Here is a 23,610-nt window from a genome sequence, read left to right as displayed (position 1 = left end):
TGTGTCCAGCAGGGTATAAGAGACGCCAGCAGAGAATCCATTTTGGGGTTTCTGATGTGTTTTGTGCACATGTTGAATCCTTATGTGATTGTGAAATTGTGTCCATACAACACTTGCACAAGGAAAAATGGAGTTCGTGTATGGCCCTTACCCAGACCCCTTGCTGTTACGCAGCCTTTGGCTGTGATGTAAATACTGACTTTAGTGGTATTGCTATGTTGTACCCGTTCCCTTAATAAATGGTAGATATTTAAGCACTGTCATTTTGGGCCTTGTGAGCCTTCATTAGCAATTGACTCTTGTTTAACTGCCACTGTTAAAGTACCACATTTTTTTGTAATGTGGCAGTTCTGTAGTTTTAGGCCTTGTGGCCATTTCTCAAGGTGTCACTTGCTTCACTGCCTAGGGAGTTACCTGTCCATAACTGACAGAGAAAACGTAGCTTCTGAGGCCTTCACTTTAGCGTATCCTTTTCTGAGCCCAAACATGATCATGAAGTAGAAAAGCACAATAGGGAAAAACTAGTGAAATCTGAAAAAAAAAGTGTCTAGTTAATAATGTTATCAATGTTTCTTAGTTATAAAAACATACCATAGTAATATGCTAATAGGGGAAACTGGGTGAGGAGTATATACAAACTATCATTGTAATTTTTCTGTAAATACATTCTCAAATAATTTTTTTAAAAAAGAGTACTCCTTTTCATCTATACTTTTCTGAAAATTAAGCATGCAGAAAGGCATGCTTTTTGACCCTCAATTCCCTTGGGCACTGTGCAGTAAGCTCAAGTAGCATCATGGTATCAGAGACTAAGGAGAATAAAAAAGAAGGAAACATATTTCCATAACAGATGGCACCTTTCTGCCAGGAGCAGTAAGTATCTGAGGAGGTAAGCAGCGCCAGGGCCAGTCCCACACCAACTCCTTCATCATTCCTCCCTTTTTCCTCATGAGCTGCCCAAAGTAGTCCCTCAGTGTCTGATGTGCCAGCCCTGGAGGTGCTGATATGGTCCTCGTCCGAAGGTGGGCTCTTCTTTTATGGCTCATCTTTGCAGTGATGCTACTCAATTAACTGTTAACAACAGTGTCAAGGAGACACCTGTCCTCTAACTAATTCTAAAGATGCCATCATTCTCCCTCACACTATCCTTGCCCACAATATAACAAGGGATGGGCATTAGAGACATTTTTCTTGGGTCAACTGATTTATTGTCCTCATGCTTAACCTATCAGATCAAACTTGCAGAAAGCAAGATGATCAGGGCTGGGAAAAATTGTTACTGGTCTAGGTTTTAAAAATGATTTTGTCTACTTTCTTTTCTGTGCTCATCAAACCATAGGCTAAAGTGATGGCACATTAACTAAATGCTTTCTTGGCTAAGATTATGCCACACTATATTGTTTTACCAAAAGTGAGTCTGCTTTCTCGTACCAGGACTGTACTTCTGGGACAAAGTAGCCCTTTTCATTCCAATTCCAAAACCTGCTGTCTTCGTTTGGTAGAAATACCACTGGTTTGCAATGCAGTGTGAGGAGGCATCATGATGTTGGAGGAAAATATTCCAAACAGGATGCTGAGGCTATATGCATACAACGGAGGAGAGGAGACCACTTGCTTTATAATCATCCTGTGCAAAATGAGCAAGTGGAGTGGGGTAAAATAAAAATAAAGGCAAACAAAAAGTATGTAAGAATCACCCTGTCCTCCCCAGCAACCCCCCTCCAAACACACAAACACACAAGGTGACTGGGGAAATCTCAGCTATCTCCAAGGTCCTAGAAGAATAGGCAAGACTAGTTTTAGGACAAAACTAATTAATATCTAGACATAGCAGGCAGGCCAAAATCTAACAGCATTGAGGGAAGCCAACAGAGGACACAGTCACTCAGAAAAGGAAGTGAACATGCCCAGTGCAGATTTGGCTGTTGGCGCCCACTAGAACTCACCAGTGAGTTATAACGTTTATATACAGACTAAAAGATCTTCCACAGAGCTCGGACTATTCACATTTATTCATATTCTCCATAGAATTCAAATTATTCCATTTTTAACTTCACATTCTACAGTGAGTTTTTCTATAGGTAAATATTTTCTTATATATGTTCTATAAAATTTTTGATATTACAAAACAGAAGCTTGGTACATCAGTTCTAGGTGAATATTTTATCTCCAATTCTAAAACTGACATATTTCCTCAGAAAAAAATACCTAGGAAAAATGTCATTTATTCAAAATATGAAATTTTATTATAATTGATGTTTAATGCAATTCACTTTAAGAAGGCTTTTGTGGTTTTCCCTAAAATTTGTTTTAATGAAGGCTCCTGATCATCCTGGATGTTGACAAGTTTTCTTCTTCATGTGACGTCTCTGATGCACAATAAACTGATTAGTTTTTTTAAAACTGATTATACTCATAGGGTTTCATCTCACTCTAACGGAAAGTTTAAGCTAAACTATATCCATTTAACTAATTAGCCAAATTTGTAAGAGCTTAACAGACTATAAACTTAACTCTTGCTTTAAAGCAACAAAAACAAAACCCTGGTGAAGACCTGGAAGTGAATTCTGTTCGTTTTTCAGACTCTAGCGTCCTTGACCTTGTGCTCTATGGTTTTTAACACACAGGACCCAAGTTTGCTGCAGAAATAACCTCCAAATCCATCTTATGAACCAGGAAGACTGTGAGGTGGTTTTTTTTAAGGGCCAAGAGTAAATGTAATATATATCATTAGCACCACATCCCATGGTCAGCCCCACCTGAATAAATGGCATATTGGGATTTTTTGACAAGCTATGAGCCTAATGAAAAAGGAAAATGGATAAGGGAAACAAGTTCCCAGCCTATGTCACATGAGTTTCTGCACTATGTGTTACGTGGTAAGGTATGCATTCCCTTAGGACTTCCCAAATCCATTACATGCTAGGGTTTTCTCTCTGGTATGCATTCTGGTGTGATGTACCCTAAGAGCTGCCTTACGGACAAAAGTTTTCCCACATTCATCACATTCATAGGGTTTCTCCCCTGTGTGAATTCTCTGGTGTACTCTGAGAGTTGAATTCTGGGCAAAAGCTTTCCCACATTCATTACACTCATAGGGTTTCTCCCCTGTGTGAATTCTCTGGTGTGCACTAAGGTGTGATTTCTGGGAGAACATTTTCCCACAATCATTACATTCGTAGGATTTCTCCCCTGTGTGAATTCTTTGATGTACTCTGAGGGTTGAATTGTGGGCAAATGGCTTCCCACATACATTACATTCGTAGGGTTTCTCCCCTGTATGAACTCTCTGATGTGCACTAACATACGACTTCTCAGAGAAGGTTTTCCCACATTCACTACATTCATAGGGTTTCTCCCCTGAGCGAGTTCTAAGATGTGCTCTGAGATGTGATGTCTTGGAGAAAGTCTTCCCACATTCATTACATTCATAGGGTTTCTCCCCTGTGTGAATCCTGTGATGTGCCCTGAGGGCTGAATTATCAGCAAACGTTTTCCCACATTCATTACACTCATAGGGTTTTTCCCCAGTATGAATTCTCTGATGTGCACAGAGGTGTGTTCTTTGGGAGAAAGTTTTCCCACATTCATTACATTCATAGGGTTTCTCCCCTGTGTGAATTCTTTGATGCACTATGAGGGCTGCCTTATAGACAAAAGTTTTCCCACATATGTTACATTCATACGGTTTTTCCCCTGTGTGAATTCTCTCATGTCCACTGAGGTATGATTTCTGGGAGAAAGTTTTCCCACACTTGCTACATTCATAGGGTTTCTCCCCTGTGTGAATTCTCCGATGTGTACTGAGGCGTGTCTTCTGGAAAAAAGTTTTTCCACATTCACTACATTCATAGAGTTTCTCCCCTGTGTGGATGTTCTGATGTGCTCTAAGGGCTGAATTATGGGCAAACGTTTTCTCACATTCATTACATTCATAGGGTTTCTCCCCCGTGTGAATTCTCTGATGTATTTTGAGGGCTGAATTATGGGCAAAAGTTTTCTCACAGTCACTACATTCATAGGGTTTTCTACCTGTGTGAATTCTCTGATGTGCTCTCAGGGCTGAATTGTAGGTGAAAGATCTCCCACATTCACTACATTCATAGGGTTTCTCCCCTGTGTGAATTCTTTGATGTGCCTTGAGAACAGAAATATGGGCAAAAGACCTTCCACATTCATTACATTCATAAGGTTTCTCCCCCGTGTGAATTCTATGATGTGCTCTGAGGGCTGAATTATGGGCAAAAGTTTTCTCACAGTCACTGCATTCATAGGGCTTCTCACCTGTGTGAATTCTTTGATGTGCTCTCAGGGCTGAGTTATAGGTAAAAGATTTCCCACAGTCATTACACTCATAGGGTTTCTCCCCTGTGTGAACTCTCTGATGTACACTGAGGTGTGTCTTGTAAGAGAAAGTTTTCTCACATTCAACGCATTCATAGGGTTTTTCACCTGTGTGAATTCTCTGATGTGCTCTGAGATGTGATGTCTTGGAGAAAGTTTTCCCACATTCAATACATTCATAGGGTTTCTCCCCCATGAGAATTCTCTGATGTCCTTTGAGATGTGATGTCTTCCCATATTCACTGCCACCACAGAGTTCCATCTCTGCATCTGTTTTCTGCTGTCCTATGAGGGGTGACTTGTAAGATCTCCCACAGCCATTGTTATCACAAGGTTTCTCTTTTGTGTGAATTCTCAGATGTTTACTGAGGTTTGAATTCTGACAGAAAGCTTTCCCGCATTCATTACATTCATAAAGTCTGAATCCCACATAAGTTCCAGGATGCTGAATAGGAAGTGAACTTGAACAAAAGGATTTTGCACATTCCTCATATTGGTAAGTTTTCTCTCCTGAGTGGGGCCTCTGATGCTGAATGAGGTGTGCTTTCTGGTAAAAGGATTTTCTGCATTTCCCATGTTCATCCAAAAGGTAGAATTTATCTTGTGTATGAATCCTCTGATGTGCTGTAAAGTCTAATTTCTGGTAGAGGGCATTTGTACATTCATTATGTTCACCAAATTTATCTCCAGCTTGTGTTTTCTGATGTACTATATGGGCTGAGCTCTGGCTAAAATTTTCTTCACAATTATTGCTTTCAAAAGCACTCCATCCCATAATAGTTCTCTGAGATTGAGTGAGGGGTGACTTCCTACTGAAATTAATCCCCCTTTCATTACACTCATAGTGTGTCATAGCCATGTGAACTTTATTGTATTCAACAGCAGTGGTTTTGTCACAGGATGTCCCATATTCATTAAGATCAGAGCATTTCCCCCTTGTGGCAGTTCTCATGTGGTTAAATAAAGTGGTTTTATCAAAGTTTTTTCTAAATTCATCATCCTTACAGGACTTTTCTCCTGTTAGAAAACTCTGAGGTGTAATACAAATTGTCTTATCATGTAAACCTTGTCCAGATCCATCACATTCAAAAGATTCCTCCAAAGTTTGAAATTTCCAATGCTGATCTTTCTTATAACTGAAAGCTTTCGCATTTTCACCATGTTCATAAGATTTCTCTCCAGCATGAGCTTTCTCATGCTTAATATCAAGCTGCAATTTCTCACACACATTCATGTATTCAGTCTTCTTTCTTGAATATTTTCTCTCACTTATAATTAATTCAGAAGCAATTGGCAAATTCATTCTACGTGAGTCACATTTACAGGATATTTTTTCTGAGAACTCTGGAGCTATTTCCAGATTAAATGGTTTTTCTAAAACTTTCTGTCCTTCTTTACTCAATGTTTTGTCAGCATCATTGATGAATATTTCTTGCCACAGAGGTTTTTCTTGTTTTTCCCAGATCCCTTTGATGTGATCAACTTTAAAATATCCTAAAATGAGAAAAATTGAAAATATACTATAAATCTTACATTTCTCATGGAGAAGAACTTATACTGATATTTTGATTTTGGTTTTGGTTTTTGAGATAGGGTATTGCTATGTCACCCAGGCTGGAGTGCAGTGGTGTGATCATAGCTCACTGCAGCCTTGAACTCCTAGGCTCAAGTGATCCTCCCACTTCAGCCTCCCTACTAGGTGGGACTATAGGGATATGCCACCATGTCCTGTTAATTTTTTTTATATTTAGTGGAGACAGGGTCTTGCTACATTGCCCAGGCTGATCTTAAACTCCTGAGCTCAAGCGATCCTCCCGCCTTGACCTCCCACAGTGCTGGGATTACAGGTATGAGCCACTGTGCTTGGCCCATGTTTTGTTATGTATTTTATTCTATTGTTTCTGGTCATGTTTCCAAATATTAAATAATTCATGCACACAGACAGATTCTCTCCTCATCCATGCTGTTTATAAAACAGGAATTATTTCCGGGGCCAGTCAAGGTGGAGTAGTAACCCCTTTCCTCCCACCTTCCCTCTTACAATTAAAAATCCCTAGAGAAAAAAACAAAACAACAAAAAAAATTAACAAATATACAAAGACTACAAAATGGAAAGAAAGTGGACTTCAGGACTTAAGAAATGACACAGTATGGAATTCCAAGGCTATTCTATATCCTAGACTGGGTGCTGAAGAAACCTACAATCCTGCACTGATGGGCACAGACAAAAAGAGCACAAAGAAAAGCCTGCTTCTTCCAGCCAGAGGTCTGAGAAAATGGTGGTCTAACAGAACAGGAAACACTTTTGATGTTTTCTCATGCTCAGGCCAAACCAAAATGATACACTCCTGTGGTTCCATGGAGACTGAGCAGGGAGCTAATGTTCCCTGCCATAGATACACAGGATCTGCATGCTCTTATATGTTTTCTTCCATGAGCCATGAAGAATCCTGAGAAAGTTCCATTCTTGGCATATGCTGGGAGATGGTCACAGCAGCCACTACCAAAATTCTGCCTGGAACCAAATTATCATCTATTTATGGAACAAATGTCTTAATCTGCAAGGGCAAGAATATAATAAGTTGTTTTAGGGCACTGACAGGAACTCATAGCAGCTATGGGAAGGAAAGAAGAAAAAAAGCACAGAAGTAAGAGCAGAGGCAGGAATACACAGTAGGCCCAATACTCAAGCAGAAGAGATAAGATAAAGTAGCACTTGTGATAACCATGGCTTCAAACCTGAAGACACAATGCATTCAACAGCTGAATTCACATTCTTCTCAAATGCACATGGAACAATAATCAAAACAGACTATATTCTAGACTGTAAGACAAACCTTCACAAATATAGAAGAAATAAATTATACAGAGGATGATCTTAGGCCACAGAGAAATTATACCAGAAATCAGTAAACACAAATTTATCTGGAGAAATACAAAAGAACTGTAAGTTATACATTCCTAATTAACCCATGGGTGAAAGAAGAATTCTCAAATGAGATATTTTGAAGTGAATGTAAACAAAACAACTTAGAATACAGAAATTTGTGGATGCAGCTAAGGCAGTATACAGAGATAAATTTGGGGTTGAAATTTTTTTGGCCGGATGGGGTGGCTCACACCTGTAATCCCAGCACTTTGAGAAGCTGAGGCATGTGGATCACAAGGTCAGGAGTTTGAGACCAGCCTGACCAACGTGGTGAAACCCCTTCTCTACTAAAAATACAAAAGTTAGCCAAGCATGGTGGTGCACACCTGTAATCCCAGCTACTCAGGAGGCTGGGGCAGGAGAATTGCTTGAACTTGGGAGGTGGAGGTTGCAGTGAGCTGAGACTGCGCCACGGCACTCCAGCCTGGGTGACAGAGTGAGACTCTATCTTTAAAAAAATTATATTTGAAAAGAAAGATCTCCAGTCAGATGCTTGTTTCCCCCTTAGGAAACTAAATAAAGACAGGACATTAAGCTGAAAGAAAGTAGAAGGATGACAAAAGAGTCAAACCAAAAGCTTAATTTTTTTAAAAGTTTTTTTTAATGATAAAAACCATCAGAGAGAAAAAAAGAGAAGACACAAATTATCAATACCAAAAATTCAAGAGAGGACTAACTACTAACAGACATTCACGAGATAATACAACAACATTAACAATAACTCTGTCTTAGTTCGGGCTCCTGCAACAAATTACCATAGACTAAATGGCTTAAAGAATACACATTTATTTTTCCCAGTGAAGGAGACTGGAAGTCTGAGATTAGGGTGCCAACATGACTGTGTTCTTGTGAAGACGTCTTCTGGTTTACAGACCACTCACTTCTTGTTATATCCTTACATGGTGAAAAGTGAAGTAGCTAGCTCTGACACCGTTTTGTAACAGCATTCTAATCTCTCTTTTTTTTTTTTAACTATAACGGCAAACTAACTTTATTTGGACAATCTAAGTGGAAAGAAGGGACAGGTGAATGTGTATTATAACCACAGAGAATATATTCTATGTCAAATGTTAAAACATAATGGCAGAATAATCTAAAAGACATTTTTTTCTAAATGAGCTGTCAGTGAAAAGGATATTTACGACAACATATTAACTTACTTCATTATGATGGAGGATATGTTAACTGAATGTCTAATTTACTCAAATTTTAACTATGTTTGCATATGTAAATAAGGCTTAAGAATGTAATGAAATCTTCCTCTATGTATGTGTGTGTGTGTGTGTGTGTGTGTGTGTGTGTGTGTGTGTGTGCGCGTGTGCAGTTCCAAAGAACAACTTCTGGACCAAATGGTTTTAACTAGTAAATTTTACCAAACATCCAAGGAAGAAATAATATCAATCCTACACAATGTCTTCTAGAAAATAAAAGATGGAATATTTCCCAAATCATTTTATAAGGCCTGCCTCATCCTCATAGCAAGATTAGGCAAATACTATTCAAGAAAAGAAACTTTCAGACCAATATCTCCCATAACATAAATGCAAAAATGTCCCAAAAAGTACACCAAAATATATAAACATAGATAATATATCAGTGAAATTTACCTCAAAAATGCCAAACAGTTACTACACTGCAATACTATGAAAACTATAGTTTTTATGCTGCATTTCAGGTCAATGTAATCTACCAGTAGTCTGAAGAACTAAAATCACACAATACACCAATGCCAAAAATTTTAACAAAATTCAAAATCCATTTATTAATTTAATAAAAGTAATCTATAAAAAGCCTATAACTAACATTATACTCAAGACAGACTGAATGTTTTCCCTCTAAGATCAGGAAAAAGACAAAGATGCCCACTACCAGTAGCTTTACACAAGATTGCACTGGAAGGACCGGCCAGTGCAAAAAGGTAAGAATAAAAACACAAAGATATAGAGTAAATTTACACAGAAAATAATTTAAAATCAAAAAAGTTCCTTGAACTAATAAAGTGTTTTTAGCAAGGGCAGAATCTAAGGCCAATATACAAATCTATGCCTACAAACATACAATGACGAATTGGAATTTCAAATCACAGAAACAATATTTATCACAGCACCAAAACAAAATTAAAAACAAAAATTTAAAAAGCCTCATTATCTGTGCTCTAAAAACTAAAAGACATTGATGAAAGAAATCAAAGAAATAGTAAATAAATCAGTAGGGATATTTTGTGTATGGACTGGAAGACTGTACGTTGTTAAGATGTCAGTTCTCCTAAGCTCTACAGATTCAATGCCACTCCAGTTTAAATGCCAACATGTTTCCTTTGTAAAGATTATGAACCTCACTTAAAAATTTATACAGAAGATGAAAACTGGAGAAGTACTTGACTTCAAAACTTAATAAGCTAGAGTAATCAAGTTAATGTGGTATTGGCATAAGCAAAGACATGTAGATGAATGAAAAGGAATAGAAACTACAAAAATAGACCCACAAATGTACAGCCATCTGTTTTCTAAGAAAGGTGGAAATGCTATTCAGTGGAGAAGTAACAGTCTTTTCAAAAAGTGATGCTGGAATAACTGGACTCCCTGTTCCAAAAACATTAAACTTGACACAGAACTCATACTTTCTATAGAATTTAACACAAAATGGATTATCAACTAAGTGTAAAAACTGAAGCTGCAAAATTTCTAGAAGAAAATAGGATTCCTAAATCTGTTACTTTGAGTTTCAAAGTTTCTAGACAGAACAACAAAAGCAGGTTCTGTAAAAGAAAATTAGTAAGTTGGACTTTATCAAAATTAATATTCAGTTTTAGTGAGCCTCCTCTGAAGTTATACTAGCGGGAGTGAGGTGCAGCATCACTGCCTGCTACGTGGGGATGGAAGTCCAGTTCCCCACTGATCTGATGCCCTGGGGGTGGAAGAGGAGGCTTCTACTTTTTTTTTTTTCCTTCTTTTTGAGACAGTCTCTCTCTTGTTGCCCAGGCTGGAATGGAGTGGCGTAATCTCGGCTCACTGCAACCTCTGCCTCCTGGGTTCAAGCGATTCTCCTGCCTCAGCCTCCTGAGTAGCTTGGATTACAGGCACCTGCCACCACGCCTGGCTAATTTTTGTACTTTTAGTAGAGATGGGGTTTTGCAACATTGGTCAGGCTGGTCTCGAACTCCTGACCTCAGGTGATCCGCCCGCCTCGGCCTCCCAAAATGCTAGGATTACAGGTGTGAGCCACTGTGCCTAGCTGAGGCTTCTACATTAACTCTGGGCATGGGTGAAAGATCAGGAGCCCCACAAGGACTCTGATAACACTAACCACCTTGTATTTTGTCAGATGCCAAGACCCCTAGTGCATCTTCATTCTTCTTTCCACCCTTCAGTAGTGTGATCTTGGCTCACTATAACCTCCACCTCCCAGGTTCAAGCAATTCTCATGCCTCAGCGTCCCAAGCAGCTGGGATTACAGGCACGAGCCACCATGATTGGCTAATTTTTTTGTATTTTTAGTAGAGACAGAGTTTTGCCATGTTGGCTAGGCTCATCTCAAACTCCTGGCCTCAAGTGATCTGCCTGCCTCAGCCTCCCAAGGTTCGGAGATTACAAGTGTGAGCCACTGTGCCTGGCTAGATATTGCATTTTTTACAAACTGAAGGTTTGTGGCAACCCTGAGTTGGGCAAGTCTGTTGGTGCCATTTTTCCAACAGCAAGTGTTCACTTTGTGTCTGACTCAGCAGTTTTTAGCAAACAAATATTTTAATTAAGGCATGCATACTGTTTTTTAGACATGTTATTGCACATCTAAAAGACTAAAGTATAGTGTAAACATAAAACTTTTATAAGCCCTAGGAAAACAAACATTGTGTGTAACCTGCTTTATTGTGAAATTCGCTTCACTGTAGTGGTCTGGAACAGAAACTGCAATATCTCTGAGGCATGCCTCTATATACAGATATTTAGCTGCACTTCGTGGGTAGAGTAGAAAGGAATACATTTACTCCATCCTTCCCCTGGGTAATGCATTCTGCATTTTATTAAATCCTTCCCTAAGAAGAGTCATTAACCTATTCTATATGATCTTCTAGAATATTTCTACTTTTGCTTTGATAATTAGGTCTTAAGCCAACTGAATTCGACTTTTTGTTTTGTTTTGATCTATATGGATACCTTAAGATCCTTTCCTCATTGTTCTCCAGTGTCGTCTATCTAAGATGTCTATCAAGTATATGTCTTCTTTTCTCTCTCTTTTTTTTTTTTTTGTTTTTGAGATGGGGTCTTGCTCTGTCGCCCAGGCTGGAGTGAAGTGGTGGAATCTCGGCTCAATGCAAGCTCTGCCTCCTGGGTTCACGCCATTCTCCTGCCTCAGCCTCCCAAGTAGCTGGGACTACAGGTGCCTGCCATCACGCCTGGCTGATTTTTTTGTATTTTCAGTAGAGACGGGTCTCCATCTCCTGACCTTGTGATCCACCCACCTTGGCCTCCCAAAGTGCTGGGATTACAGGCATGAGCCACCAAGCCTGGCCTCATATTTTTTTCTTGAACTTTCTACTCTGTTTCACTAATTTACTAAATCATCCCACCCCCCAGCTCCATGCTACTTGGCTACACAGCACTTTACATAAAGCCTCAATATCTGGTAGAGCAGCAAATCCTCCTGTATCACTCGTTTTTATGAATGGGATTGTGTTTGGTATAGCATTACCTCTTTACAAATGTATCCCGACTTGAATTTATTATATAGGTGTTTCCTCTCTTTTATCTTTGATAGGGTTAGCTGAAGTTTAATTCATTTTATTTTTCTTGTAAGAAACATTCCATTTGTTTTCCATTTTATTAATTTCTAATGTTACTTTTAAATTCTTCTGTTTTCACTGTTGTATTTTTGATGCTGTTCTTGCTTAATTTATTGAGACTACGAACTTCCTTCTGTCCACTACTTTAGCTACACCTGATGGTTTCTAACTGGCAGTTACAATTATTTCATTACAGAAATCAAATCCAAAATTGCATTACACTTTTTTGTATATTGTTTAAAAGATATACTTTAAAATTTTTTCAAGTGGATTTTTTTCATTTTATTATTAATTTCTAGATTTACCAAACTAGGTTCAGAGAATACTGTTTGTGTTTATTCTAATTTGTTAGATTTATTGAGGTTTTCTCTTTAGACTAATAGTATACTCTATTTTATCATTATTCCATTAAACCATGAAAGTTTTGTTTTTTGCATTAGCATACATATACACAAATGTATGGTTCACTTTAATACAAATGTAATTTATACCCTCTCTAGGCATATTTATTTAATGTCCATTGTACCTACTGTTTAATCAGATGAGACATATTATGATGTCCTAATTCTAATGAGTTTTAAGTTCTTAGAATTCCATTATTTTATGTTTTAGAAACATTGATATTATATTATTTGGTGCAGTCATTCAAATCCTTAAAGGTTTTCATTTCCCTGTCCTCTTGAATGAGAGCTTTTCCTACTTTAATGAATTTCTTGCCTGAATTCAAATCTGAATGATATAGAACATGAAACCTACATTATTTTATCTTTATTGACTCAACAACTTTACTGATTTTTTTTTTTATTTTTTGAGACGGAGTCTCACTCTTTCACTCAGGCCGGAGTGCAGTGGCGCTATCTTGGCTCACTGCAAGCTCTGCCTCCCGGGTTCACACCATTCTCCTGCCTCAGCCTCCCAAGTAGCTGGGACTACAGGCGCCCGGCTAATTTTTTGTATTTTTAGTAGAGATGGGGTTTCACCATGTTAGCCAGGATGGTCTCGATCTCCTGACCTCGTGATCCGTCCACCTTGGCCTCCCAAAGTGCTGGGATTACAGGCATGAGCCACCGCGCCCGGCCCAACTTTACTGATCTTTTATAATGATCTTTCTATGTTACTTATTTAGGGATATCCTTTTTAGACAATCAATATGATCCAATAATTTACATTTAGTGACTGAGCAACATACTTGATCTAAATTATGTCAATCTTTATGTGACGCTATGTGTTGGTACGGCTTCAAACAAAAACCTTAATTGTGCTTCACTTCTAATAAGATGATTTTACTTTTTTATTCTAAAAATGACATTGAAAACTCTAACTTTTTAAGATTTCTGGAATCATTTATTCGTACAAAGGCTAATAGGCATATAAAAAGATGCCTGATATCATTAGTGACCAGGGAAATTGTTATAGACTTATTTGTGTCCTTCCCAAATTCTTATCTTGAAGCGCTAACCCCCAGTGTAACTGTATTTGCAGACAAGGCCTTCAAGGAGGCAAAAAGGGTAAAAATGAGGTCACAGGGAAGGACCCTAATCCAGTAGTACTGATACCTTTATAAGAAGAGGAAGAAACACCAGAGTATTCTCTCTCTCCCACTGCATGTGCACAGAGGAAAGGCCACATGAACACACAGGAAGAAAGTGGCTGTCTTCAAGCCAGGGAGAGACGCTTCACCAGAAACCAACTTATTAGTACTTTCATCTTGGACTCCCAGCCTCCAGAATCATGAGAATTTCTGTTGTTTAAGCTACCCAGCCTACGGTATTTTATTATGATAGCCCTAGCTGACTAACACAGAAATGTGCATCAAAACCACAGTGAGATATCACTTCACATCCACTGGGGTGGCTAGAATCAAAAAGTCAAATAATAACAAGTATTGGTGAGGATGTGGAGAAATCAGAACCGCCATATGCTGTTGTTAGGAATGGAAAAATGCTGCATTTAGAAAAACAGTCTGGTGGTTCCTCAAACAGATAAAGACACAGATACCATATGACCCAGCAGTTTCACTCCTAGGAATATACACAAGAGAAATAAAAACAATTGTCCATGCAGAAACCTGTAAATAAATGTTTATATTAGCATTATTTGTAGGTGGAATCCCAAATATCTACTGACTGATAAATGGACAAACAGGTGGTGTATCCATACAACGGGACATTATTTGGCCATAAAAAGAATGAAACCTGTATTTTATATCAGTTGTAAACATTATGCTAGGCAAAATAAACCAATCACAAAAGACCACATATTATATATGATTCAATTTATATAAAATGTCTAAAATAGGCATATCTATAGACACAGAAGTAGACTGTGGTTACCTAGGGCTGCAGAGGGCAGGGGGGATGGGAGAGTGATAACTAAAGGGTACAGGTATGTTTGAGGTGATGACAATTAACTGTGGTGATGTCTGCATATACAGTCATCCCCTGGTATCCATGGGGAATTGGTTCCAGGATTCTCTTAAATACCAAAATCCACAAATGCCCAAGTCCTTGATACAAAATGGCATAGTATTTGCATATAACCTATGCACATCCTCTTGTATACTTTAAATCATCACCATATTAATTATGCTACCTAATAACAATCTAAATGCCATGTATATAGGTGTTATACTGTATTGTTCAGGGAATAGTGACAGGAAAAAAATGTCTATACATGTTGAATGAAAGTGCAATATTTCTTCCCTGAATAGTTTTGATCTGTGGTTGCTTGAAGTCACTGACCTGTACACTTTAAAGGAGTGAATTGTAGGCATGTGAATTATATCTCAATAAAGCTGTTTCAAAAAAGCTTTCAAAGGTGCTCTCCCTCTAAAGTCTAAGTACCCCCAGGGGGCTCCTTCTGTTAATGCCCACTCACCTGGGTACCTCTGGTTCAGGAATTCATCTTCTAAGGACCACGGCTCTTCTCCTTTCTCCAACTTGGAGATCACCTTGGGTTTAGTAATGCAATATCCTGTAAACAAAATAATTGAGGGTATACATGGACCAGATTCACAGGCTTTTGGGTTTCCAAAAGTAAAAAAAGATATGGCAGCAAAGCATTAACTGAGGGTATTCATTTGAAATTTTTAATGGGAAAGTAATGACATGTTGCTTTTGTTTCTGTAAAGGTTTCAACTACTTCAGACCTTTTAATCCAAAGCCCTTTAATCTCTATATAGGGTCCATGTGTTTTGATACTTTTTAAAAAGGGACATATATTCTTGAGAGAGCCCCATGGTAAGCTGTGCTCACCCACTGAGACGAGGTGGCTGTAGTTCTCCAGCATCACATCTCTGTACAGGGTCCTCTCGACAGGGCCCAGGTGCTGCCACTCCTCCTGGGTGAATTCCACAGTCACGTCCTGGAATGACACTGATGCCTGTAACAACATTTATCACAACAAATATAACAATGGTTTGTTCAACGGTTCAGAATTGGGTGACACAGAAAATATCTTTGAGAGCTACTACTCAAATGAATGGTTATAAAGACCTATTTTAGACCCAAAATTATCTTAACATATGTAACTCAATTAAAACATTTTTTAACTTGCCATAATTTCTCTATGTGTTTATGAATTCTAGGTTTTTGTAAGACAAAAAAAATTCAATGTAAAACAACTTCCTTCCAACCACCTCCTTCCTTCTTCCACATCTCCGCAAATTATCCGGGGTAGTCTCTGGGACGTTCACACCCTCCCTGGACATCATCACTGTAAATTCTGGGGGCTAAGAAAGGGATATATGTGAAGTCTGGAGATACCCTGACCAAACTTATGTATAAATAAATGTATAGAAATATATAAGGGTAGAGCAGGTGAAGAGCTGAGAACAGCTACAATAGTTGTAACCAAAGAGACTCGCATAAAAGAACACTTCCTACACTGAGGTCACAGCAATGGATGTAAGAATAGGGATATAATCACAGAAGAGAAGCAACACCCATTTAATACAATACTTTCTTGTACAGCTACTCAATCTAGCTGTATGAGAAGCTCCTTTTAAAAAAATTTTTTAATTGACAGAAAGACAAATATTTCAAATTATATTCACTTACATGTGGAATCTAAAAAGTTCAAACTCATAGATGTAGAGAGTAGAATGGTGGTTACCAGAGGCTGGGGGTGAGGGGTGAGGAATGGGGACACATTGGTCAAGGGCACAGAGTTTCAGTTACATAAGAGGAATAGTTTTTGAGCTATTGCACAGGATGATGACTAGAGTGAAAAACAATGTAATGTATATTTCAAAATAAGCAGCTGCTTGGTGGTGCCAAAATTGGTATTTGGGAAAGAAGAAAGCATGTGTTAGAAGACTCAGTGAGAGTTCTGTTCATGTTGATACGTAGCTAGAACTGTTCCTTCAACGAGGATACACATGATTTTAGAGCACAGAAGGTAAGATGGGGATGAAGATAAGCATTTAGGAGTCACTAGCAATTTAGGTGGTGAGTAAAGTTAGCAGAGACAGACAGACAGCTCCTTGAGCACACAGGGATTGAAGAAAGAAAAGAACCAAAAACAACACCTGAGGAACCATAAAGCAGAAAAAATACAGGCCACAAAGCCAGAGATGTTTTCCGAAAAATAATAATAGAATCAGGAGGGGGCAGAGTCTTAGAAATTGAGAAAAGAGAAAGTTTCCACAACAAGAAGACTTCAAATTCAAATTAGCAAGTGATGACAGTGAAGATACTGAAGATCCAAGAAAATTCCTTCTTCCATAAAAGCAATGAGAAGCCGGCAAAAACTGCACAATCAACTTTTTCAGAACTCTAGAAGCTACCAAAGGCTTACAGCAATCTGCAGAACACTGACATGAGAAAAACAGCTGCATCACAGTAAGAACAATGATCTTGTGTCATTTCAACCTGCCCTATTTCCTTCCCTCTCACTGCCACTCAGCATTAGGTTTGAGAAACATCTGAAACAACAGGAGAATCCAACGGCCTGGTATCCACTGGATGAGGCAGACTGGGTCAAAGGTTGGCCAAAGCCTCATTCCCAGAAAACCCTCATTATCTGACCTAATCTGTGGTTCCCTGGAAGAGCTGACTTGCAAGGCTGATTGTCTGAATTAAGTCAGAGTTCCCCAGTGTGAAAAGCCTTGTTTTTGAAGGCATTTGCCAAAAACATTCAAAGGCAATTGTTTAACTTAGCAGCTACCTGAGGCGGTGGATAACACCTGACATAAATAACAGCCTAATTGAAAAGCTTTTTAGAAAGGAAAAACTAGAGAATGGGATGTTCATAAAGCTTTCGAAAGGCTCCTATAAATTCTAGAGACTCTAGGTCACCTACATGCATAGAGCTGAGCATATGCCCAGGGCTGTGATTATGCTCTGGAAAGATGTGAGAAGGCCCTAAACTGTCACCCTGGGTGACCCTAGGGTTTGGGGTGAACTGGAAGTGAAGGAAGTGAAGGTTAACATGGGGTTATAAATTGCCTGGATGTCTGTTGAAGGAATGCCCCAGCACTCATGAGGCTCTTTGGCAAAGACTGAGAGCCTTACTTAAGGTTTCAGGCATTTAAGAAAATTTCTGCAGATTTCTGCGGCCACACATGACAATAAACACAGGCTCTACTGAATCAATTAAAAAGTCACTAGACAAATTTCAACAACAACTCCTGCAAATTGAGAAAGTTTTCTAGAGTTGCCACCTTATTTTATTTAAAATGTATAGTTTTCAACAAAAAAATGCAAAACAAGAAAAGAAACAACCAAGTAAGACCTATATGCAGGAAAAAAGTACAATCAACAGAAACTGCTCACGAGGAAGCAGGCATTGGACTTAAACAGACGATGACTTTAAATCAACTATGTTACATATGGTCAAAGACTTAGAGGAAATGATATGTAAGGACCAAAGGAAAGTATTAGAATAATGTCTCACCAGATAAAGGATATAAATGGACAGAAACTATAAAAAGGGACCAAATAGAAACTCTGAAGTTGAAAAGTACAAAACTAAAACAAACATTTTACCAAAAACACCTGTTCAACAGCAGGTCTGAACGGGTAGAAGAATGAAGCAACTGGACAACATGCCCACTGAGATTATGCAGTGAGAAACAGAAGGAAAAATAACAAGAAATGAACTGTTGGACAGCATCAAGCTTATCAACATATGCCAAATAGACTAACAGAATAGAGACAGAAAGGGTCTAAAACAATATCAGAAGTAGTAATAGCCAAAAAACCCCACAAATCTGATATTAATGATAAATCTACATGCCCAAAATGCTTCACAAACTTTAAGTAGGATAAACTTGGAGAAAGAAATCCACACTGGCTGGGCGCAGTGGCTCACGCCTGTAATCCCAGCACTTTAGGAGGCAGGCAGATCACTTGAGGCCCAGAGTTCAAGACCAGCCTGGCCAACATAGTAAAAGCCCATCTCTACTAAAAATACTAAAATTAGCCAGACATGGTGGTGAATGTCTGTAATCCCAGCTACTTAGGAGGCTGAGGCACAAGGATTGCTTGAACCCAGAAGGTGGAGGTTACAGTGAGCCGAGATCATGCCACTGCACTCCAGCCTGGGTGACAGAGCGAGAGACTGTCTCAAAAAAAAAAAAAAAAAAAAAAAACAGAAAAAAGAAAAGCAAAAGAGAAAAGAAAAAAGAAAAGAGAAATCCACACCTGGACATGAGAATCAGACTGTTAAAAAGACAGACAATCGGAAAGCTGCAACAGAGAAACAAGTCATCATATTACAGGCTGATTTCTAATGAGAAACATTGGAGGACAGAGGGCAATGGGATGACATATTCAAAGTGCTGAAACAAAGACTGTCAACCAATAACCTCTATATCCAGGAAAAATAGAGAAACTGTAATTTTCCCAGGTAAACAAAACCTGAGAGAATTCATCACAGGCAAGACTGCCTATAAGAAATAATAAAGGGAGTGGTTCAGCAAAACTATGGAGACAGAGGAGTAGGTTAGTGGTTGTTTGGGGCTCAGAGGGAATCAAGTGGTACTTACAGTGTACACAGCTTCTAAGGCAATAAAAATGTTCTAAAATTGACTGCAGTGATATTAGCACATTATCTGAGAATATACTAAAAAAAAAATCACTGAATTCTACACTTTAAATGGGTACATGGTAAGATACATGAAATGAATCTCAAAAAAGTGGTTTTAAAAAAAGAAAAAAACAAGGGAAGACAAAATCATTTGGAGACAACAGAGAAGACTAAAGAGCCAAGGACAGAAACTGAAGCTGAGCCGAGTGAAAGGACGAGGAAGGTGGCTCCATGAAGGCATCAGCCGGTGAAGGACCGGTGAGGGGCAAGTATCACTAACGGAAATGTTCCAGGACAGAGTGAAACACTGAGGCAAGTGCTGCGGAAAAGCCAAGCAAGTTAAGGAAAAGACCACATCCACTGGATTTGATTATACTCTGGGTAGGGACACTGGAGGTCCCAGGCAAGTGGCAAGAAAAAATCAAGGCATCCCATGGAGAGTTGATGTTAAATGCTAAGTGTGGAAATATCTGAAAGAGAACAGAATTTTGGACCATCTGCTGAGCAACCTGAATATCATGGGCACTCATTTATGGAGAGTGATTTTAAAGACATTCAGTTGATTCATCAGAAAAATGTTAAATTCAACCCTTGCATTGGAGTACTTGAAAAATAGTACTGAACGTGTTCAAATTTAGCATTACAATTTCTACTTCTATTGAAGAAGTAATATTCTGTTATTTGGCAATTTATTAACTAAGTCACCTACTTGAAGAACAATAGATACATTTTGTTATCTTTATGTTTATATTCCATGATAAATCAGTTTGCTTTATCTTTCTCATCAATGTAAACCTTTGAGTATTGTCTGTCTGACACTCCACCATGACTGTCAATAACCTCAGAAATAAATCTGAAACTTAATTTGGTAAATTTGTAATATCGGAGGATCTGCATCTATCCACATGCCACTTTGCTCTGCTATTCATCTGCATTTCTACATCTTCTATGAATGTGTCTGATCCATTTCTATTTCTACTTTTCCATGTTAATGTACAGACACATAAACCCTTACAAAACCTATTGTAAAATACACTAGTTTTTAAAAACCGAACTTACCTGATACATGTTCATTTTCTGCTGCTCCTGGAAGAGTGTAGAGAACTGTGGAGGTTCAGCTGAGGAGGAGGAAAGAGCAATGGGGTCATGAGAGACCTGGTCTGCCTCACAGTTCTTACAGAGGTGGTCCCTGACATGAGATGGTTCGACTTGATAATGGTTTTACTGCGACATATCCCTACTGTAATCAAGGAGCATGTAATCCTATTCATGTGCCTAAAAAAAAAATATCATTGCACTCAGCTGGAGAAAAGGATTCCCAATGCAGAATATCCCTTTGACTCTTGAAAAGGGACAGGAAGGACCACTCGAAGATAGCCACACCTGAATATGTGCATCTCTGATACGATTATGTGTGCTTAAACTTACATTTTCACTGAGTAAAGTAATACTGTTTTTTGTTGATTTTATAATTATGTTGATTTATTAACAATTATGTTCCCTTTTGACTACGAAAAAAGTAAAAAGAAAACAAAGGATTAAGCAAGTTCAGGTACACAGAGATGAAGCTGTTTACCTTCATTAAAGCTAATGTCAAAGAACTACTCAGCCGGGCATAGTGGATCACGCCTGTAATCCCAGCAATTTGGGAGGCCGAGCGGGGGTGAACTGCTGGAGGCCAAGAGTTCAAGACCAGCCTGGTCAACATGGCGAAATCCTGTCTCTACTAAAAATAGAAAAAAATCAAAAATAAATAAATTTAAAAATAATTTTTTTAAAAAAGAACTACTCGGGCTGACTTATTAACCAAGTTCTTACTGTCTTTACACCCAGAATTAGCGCTTCCATGGAAAAAATAAAGATGGGATGTTTCATGCAAGGAATTTCAGGCCCCATATTTTTGGGCTTCCAATATAGGAAATTCTTCCTCTACTACCAGGAAAGAGGGAGCATTATTATCACTCTAAATGCCACATGTGGTGATGAACACGGTGTGAGAGGGACTCACAATGTGGAAGAAGTGAAGGCAGAAAGGAAAATAGGCTGCTGTTTGGGATCTGGACAGCTGATTACGTCTTCCCTGGATATCATGACCTAACCAGCCCTCCAGTAAAGTGTCTTTTTCCACTCAGCTTGATAGTCACTCATCCCTCTCAACCCCAGGGAATTGCCTTCTGCAAGTTAGTCCACAGCAAAGTCACACGGTCTGTGATGGCTTCTGGATGTGGCGACATCACGAAATCTGACGCATATATAGGCAATCAACAACCGCCTCTGGGGAAGCAATCAGGACCTGCTTCTTTCTAGAATCTTCTGCCTCTGCTCTGATGCTCTAGAAGAGGTCTCCATCATATGGGCTGTTCTTCTATGGCAGTAGTCCCCAGGACTCCCTCTTGACTGCCTCATAGGAGCTGCTTTGCTCCAGAAGGGCTGGGACTTAGGCCTGAGAAACAAACTCAATTGAAACCTTCACCTAATACCCTAAACCTGACTCTTGAGATTCACTAGAAATGTGCTATCCAGCACTGCAGCCATCAGCCACATAGAACCATTGAACACCTGAAGTTTGGCCAGTGCCACAAGTCGAATATTTAGGATGCAATGAGTTAAGTAAAATAAAGCAGTAAAACTGACTTTGCCTGCCTCTTCTTTTTTACTGTAGCTACCGAAAAATTCTAAACTCTTTTTTTTTCTTTTTTGAGACAGAGTCTCACTCTGTCACTCAGGCTGGAGTGCAGTGGTGCAATCTCGGTTCACTGCAGCCTCCGCCTCGGGTTCAAGTGATTCTTGTGCCTCAGCCTCCCAAGTAGCTGGGATTACAGGAGTGCACCACCACACCCGGCTAATTTTTTTATTTTTGTAGAGATGGGCTTTTGCCATGATGGCCAGGCTGGTCTCGAACTCCTGGCCTCAAGTGATCCACTGGCCTAGGCCTCCCAAACTGCTGGGATTACAGGCATGAGCCACCGCGCCTGGCTAAAAATTCTGATTTATATTTGTGTTTTGCCTTATCTTTCTATTGGACAGCACAGCACCAGAATACCAATCTGTGCCTTTGAGGAGACAGCGGGAACAATACAAGAGGATTCAGGAGCCTAAGCCTGAATCAGAGGTTCTGTAGAGACCGGACAAATCACAGAATGTATCTACCACTTGGTGAGATTCTGTCCACATTTATTTCACAATCATCTACACAGATCTGGTAACAGGCCACTCTGCATAAGTGCTCTGAAGGCTTTAGGCAGGTACTGGCAAGTCTGGGTTTCAGGCAGACAGCATATTAGAACGAGCAGGAGAGGGAGTCACATCTCTCAGCATTTGCATCTCACCTCTCTCACCTACTAGTGTGTGCCCTGGGGTACCCATCCCCATGAACTTTCGTCCATTTTTTAAAAAATGGCACGTTTATACCAAAGAGGTTGTCGTGAGGGTCAGGTGGAATACCAAACGATGAGAATAAGTGTCTCATAATTGTGAGAGCAGCTTACATTTCACACAGTGACTATTACAGACACTTGACAAAATGCTTTACAGGTGACAACTTACTTAATTCTCAGAATAGGAACACGAGTTACTAGTAACCTCCTCCTGTTCGCCGTCAACCTTATCCACGCACATTCCTCTTCCCGGCCTGCAACCCCGCAGGGCCCAGCAGGGCCCAGCAGCCCCTACACCTGCGGACAGGACTCGGCCTGGGCCCGCGGACTGGGCCGGGGAGAAGAGGGGAGGGCCATCCTGGGGACTCCTGAGACTGCCTGCTGCTGTCCTCCGCACACAAGCCCGCCCGTCCCCAGGTTCCTGGACCGCGCGGAGCCCTGTCACCGACGCTCTCACCCCAGGTGCGCAGCCTCGGCTCCCGCGCAGACCTAAAGACTCGGACACCGCGTCCCTTTCAGGCCCGGGAGGGTGGACTGCAGGAGGTAAGGCTGGGTTTACACATGCGCAGAGCGAGCGCCGAAGCCCCATTCCCAAAGTGCTGCGCGGTAGGCGCGTTAACATTGAAAACTACAATTCCCGTAAGCCCGTGCGTCCGAAGGAAGTACTATAATTTTTTCTGCTGCTTTGACTGGCTGGGAGGAACCTTCGGAGCCCGGGGATTTCCCAAATTCCGGGAGGTTGTCAGCATGACCACAAACTGCGAAGCGTGGTTCTTGATGCGGTCCTGGTTGGAGAAAAAAGCACTTCAAACAGACATTAACAATTGGGGAAACATGACTATCGACAGGACATTAGAAATATTAAAGAAAATTACCGTTACTTTGAGAATAATGGCTAGAAGATGTAGGACATTGTTCTTATATTTAAAAGATATGTACAGAAACATTTACAATTGTATGCTTGTAGTTTAATTGAAATACTTTAAAAATAATTTCTCAAAACAATGAAAGCAGATATAGTAATAAGTGAAGAATTGTTAAATCTGTATAATACGTGCATATGATGCTCATTTTACTATTTTCTATCATTCTGAGGGTCTGATTCTTTTTTTTCATACTCAGTAAAAGACGTGTGGGGCAGTGCAGTGCAG

The 23,610-nt window shown here is 39.6% G+C and overlaps 1 protein-coding gene across 3 annotated transcripts; it reads right to left on the bottom strand.

The window, feature by feature from the left end:
* Positions 1-1,994: 1,994 nt before the first annotated feature.
* Positions 1,995-23,046, bottom strand: LOC129044590 (zinc finger protein 658). 3 transcript variants are annotated; one of them, XM_054502593.2, is made up of 5 exons: positions 22,917-23,046; positions 20,142-20,200; positions 15,308-15,434; positions 14,931-15,026; positions 1,995-5,838 (listed from the first exon to the last, which is right to left on the bottom strand). In XM_054502593.2, exons 2-5 carry the CDS (start codon positions 20,154-20,156, stop codon positions 2,897-2,899), a joined length of 3,180 nt encoding a protein of 1,059 aa, XP_054358568.1. In that variant the 5' UTR covers positions 20,157-20,200; positions 22,917-23,046; the 3' UTR covers positions 1,995-2,896. The 3 variants fall into 3 exon arrangements, with proteins under 3 accessions (XP_054358568.1, XP_054358569.1, XP_054358570.1); XM_054502594.2 differs by having other exon boundaries at positions 22,629-23,016; XM_054502595.2 differs by lacking the exon at positions 22,917-23,046 and adding an exon at positions 21,091-22,606.
* Between the last annotated feature and the right edge of the window lie 564 nt (positions 23,047-23,610).

The sequence above is a fragment of the Pongo pygmaeus genome, chromosome 13 (genome assembly GCF_028885625.2).
Source record: "Pongo pygmaeus isolate AG05252 chromosome 13, NHGRI_mPonPyg2-v2.0_pri, whole genome shotgun sequence".
Taxonomy (NCBI): domain Eukaryota; kingdom Metazoa; phylum Chordata; class Mammalia; order Primates; family Hominidae; genus Pongo; species Pongo pygmaeus.
This window is presented reverse-complemented; position numbering and strand designations above follow the sequence as displayed.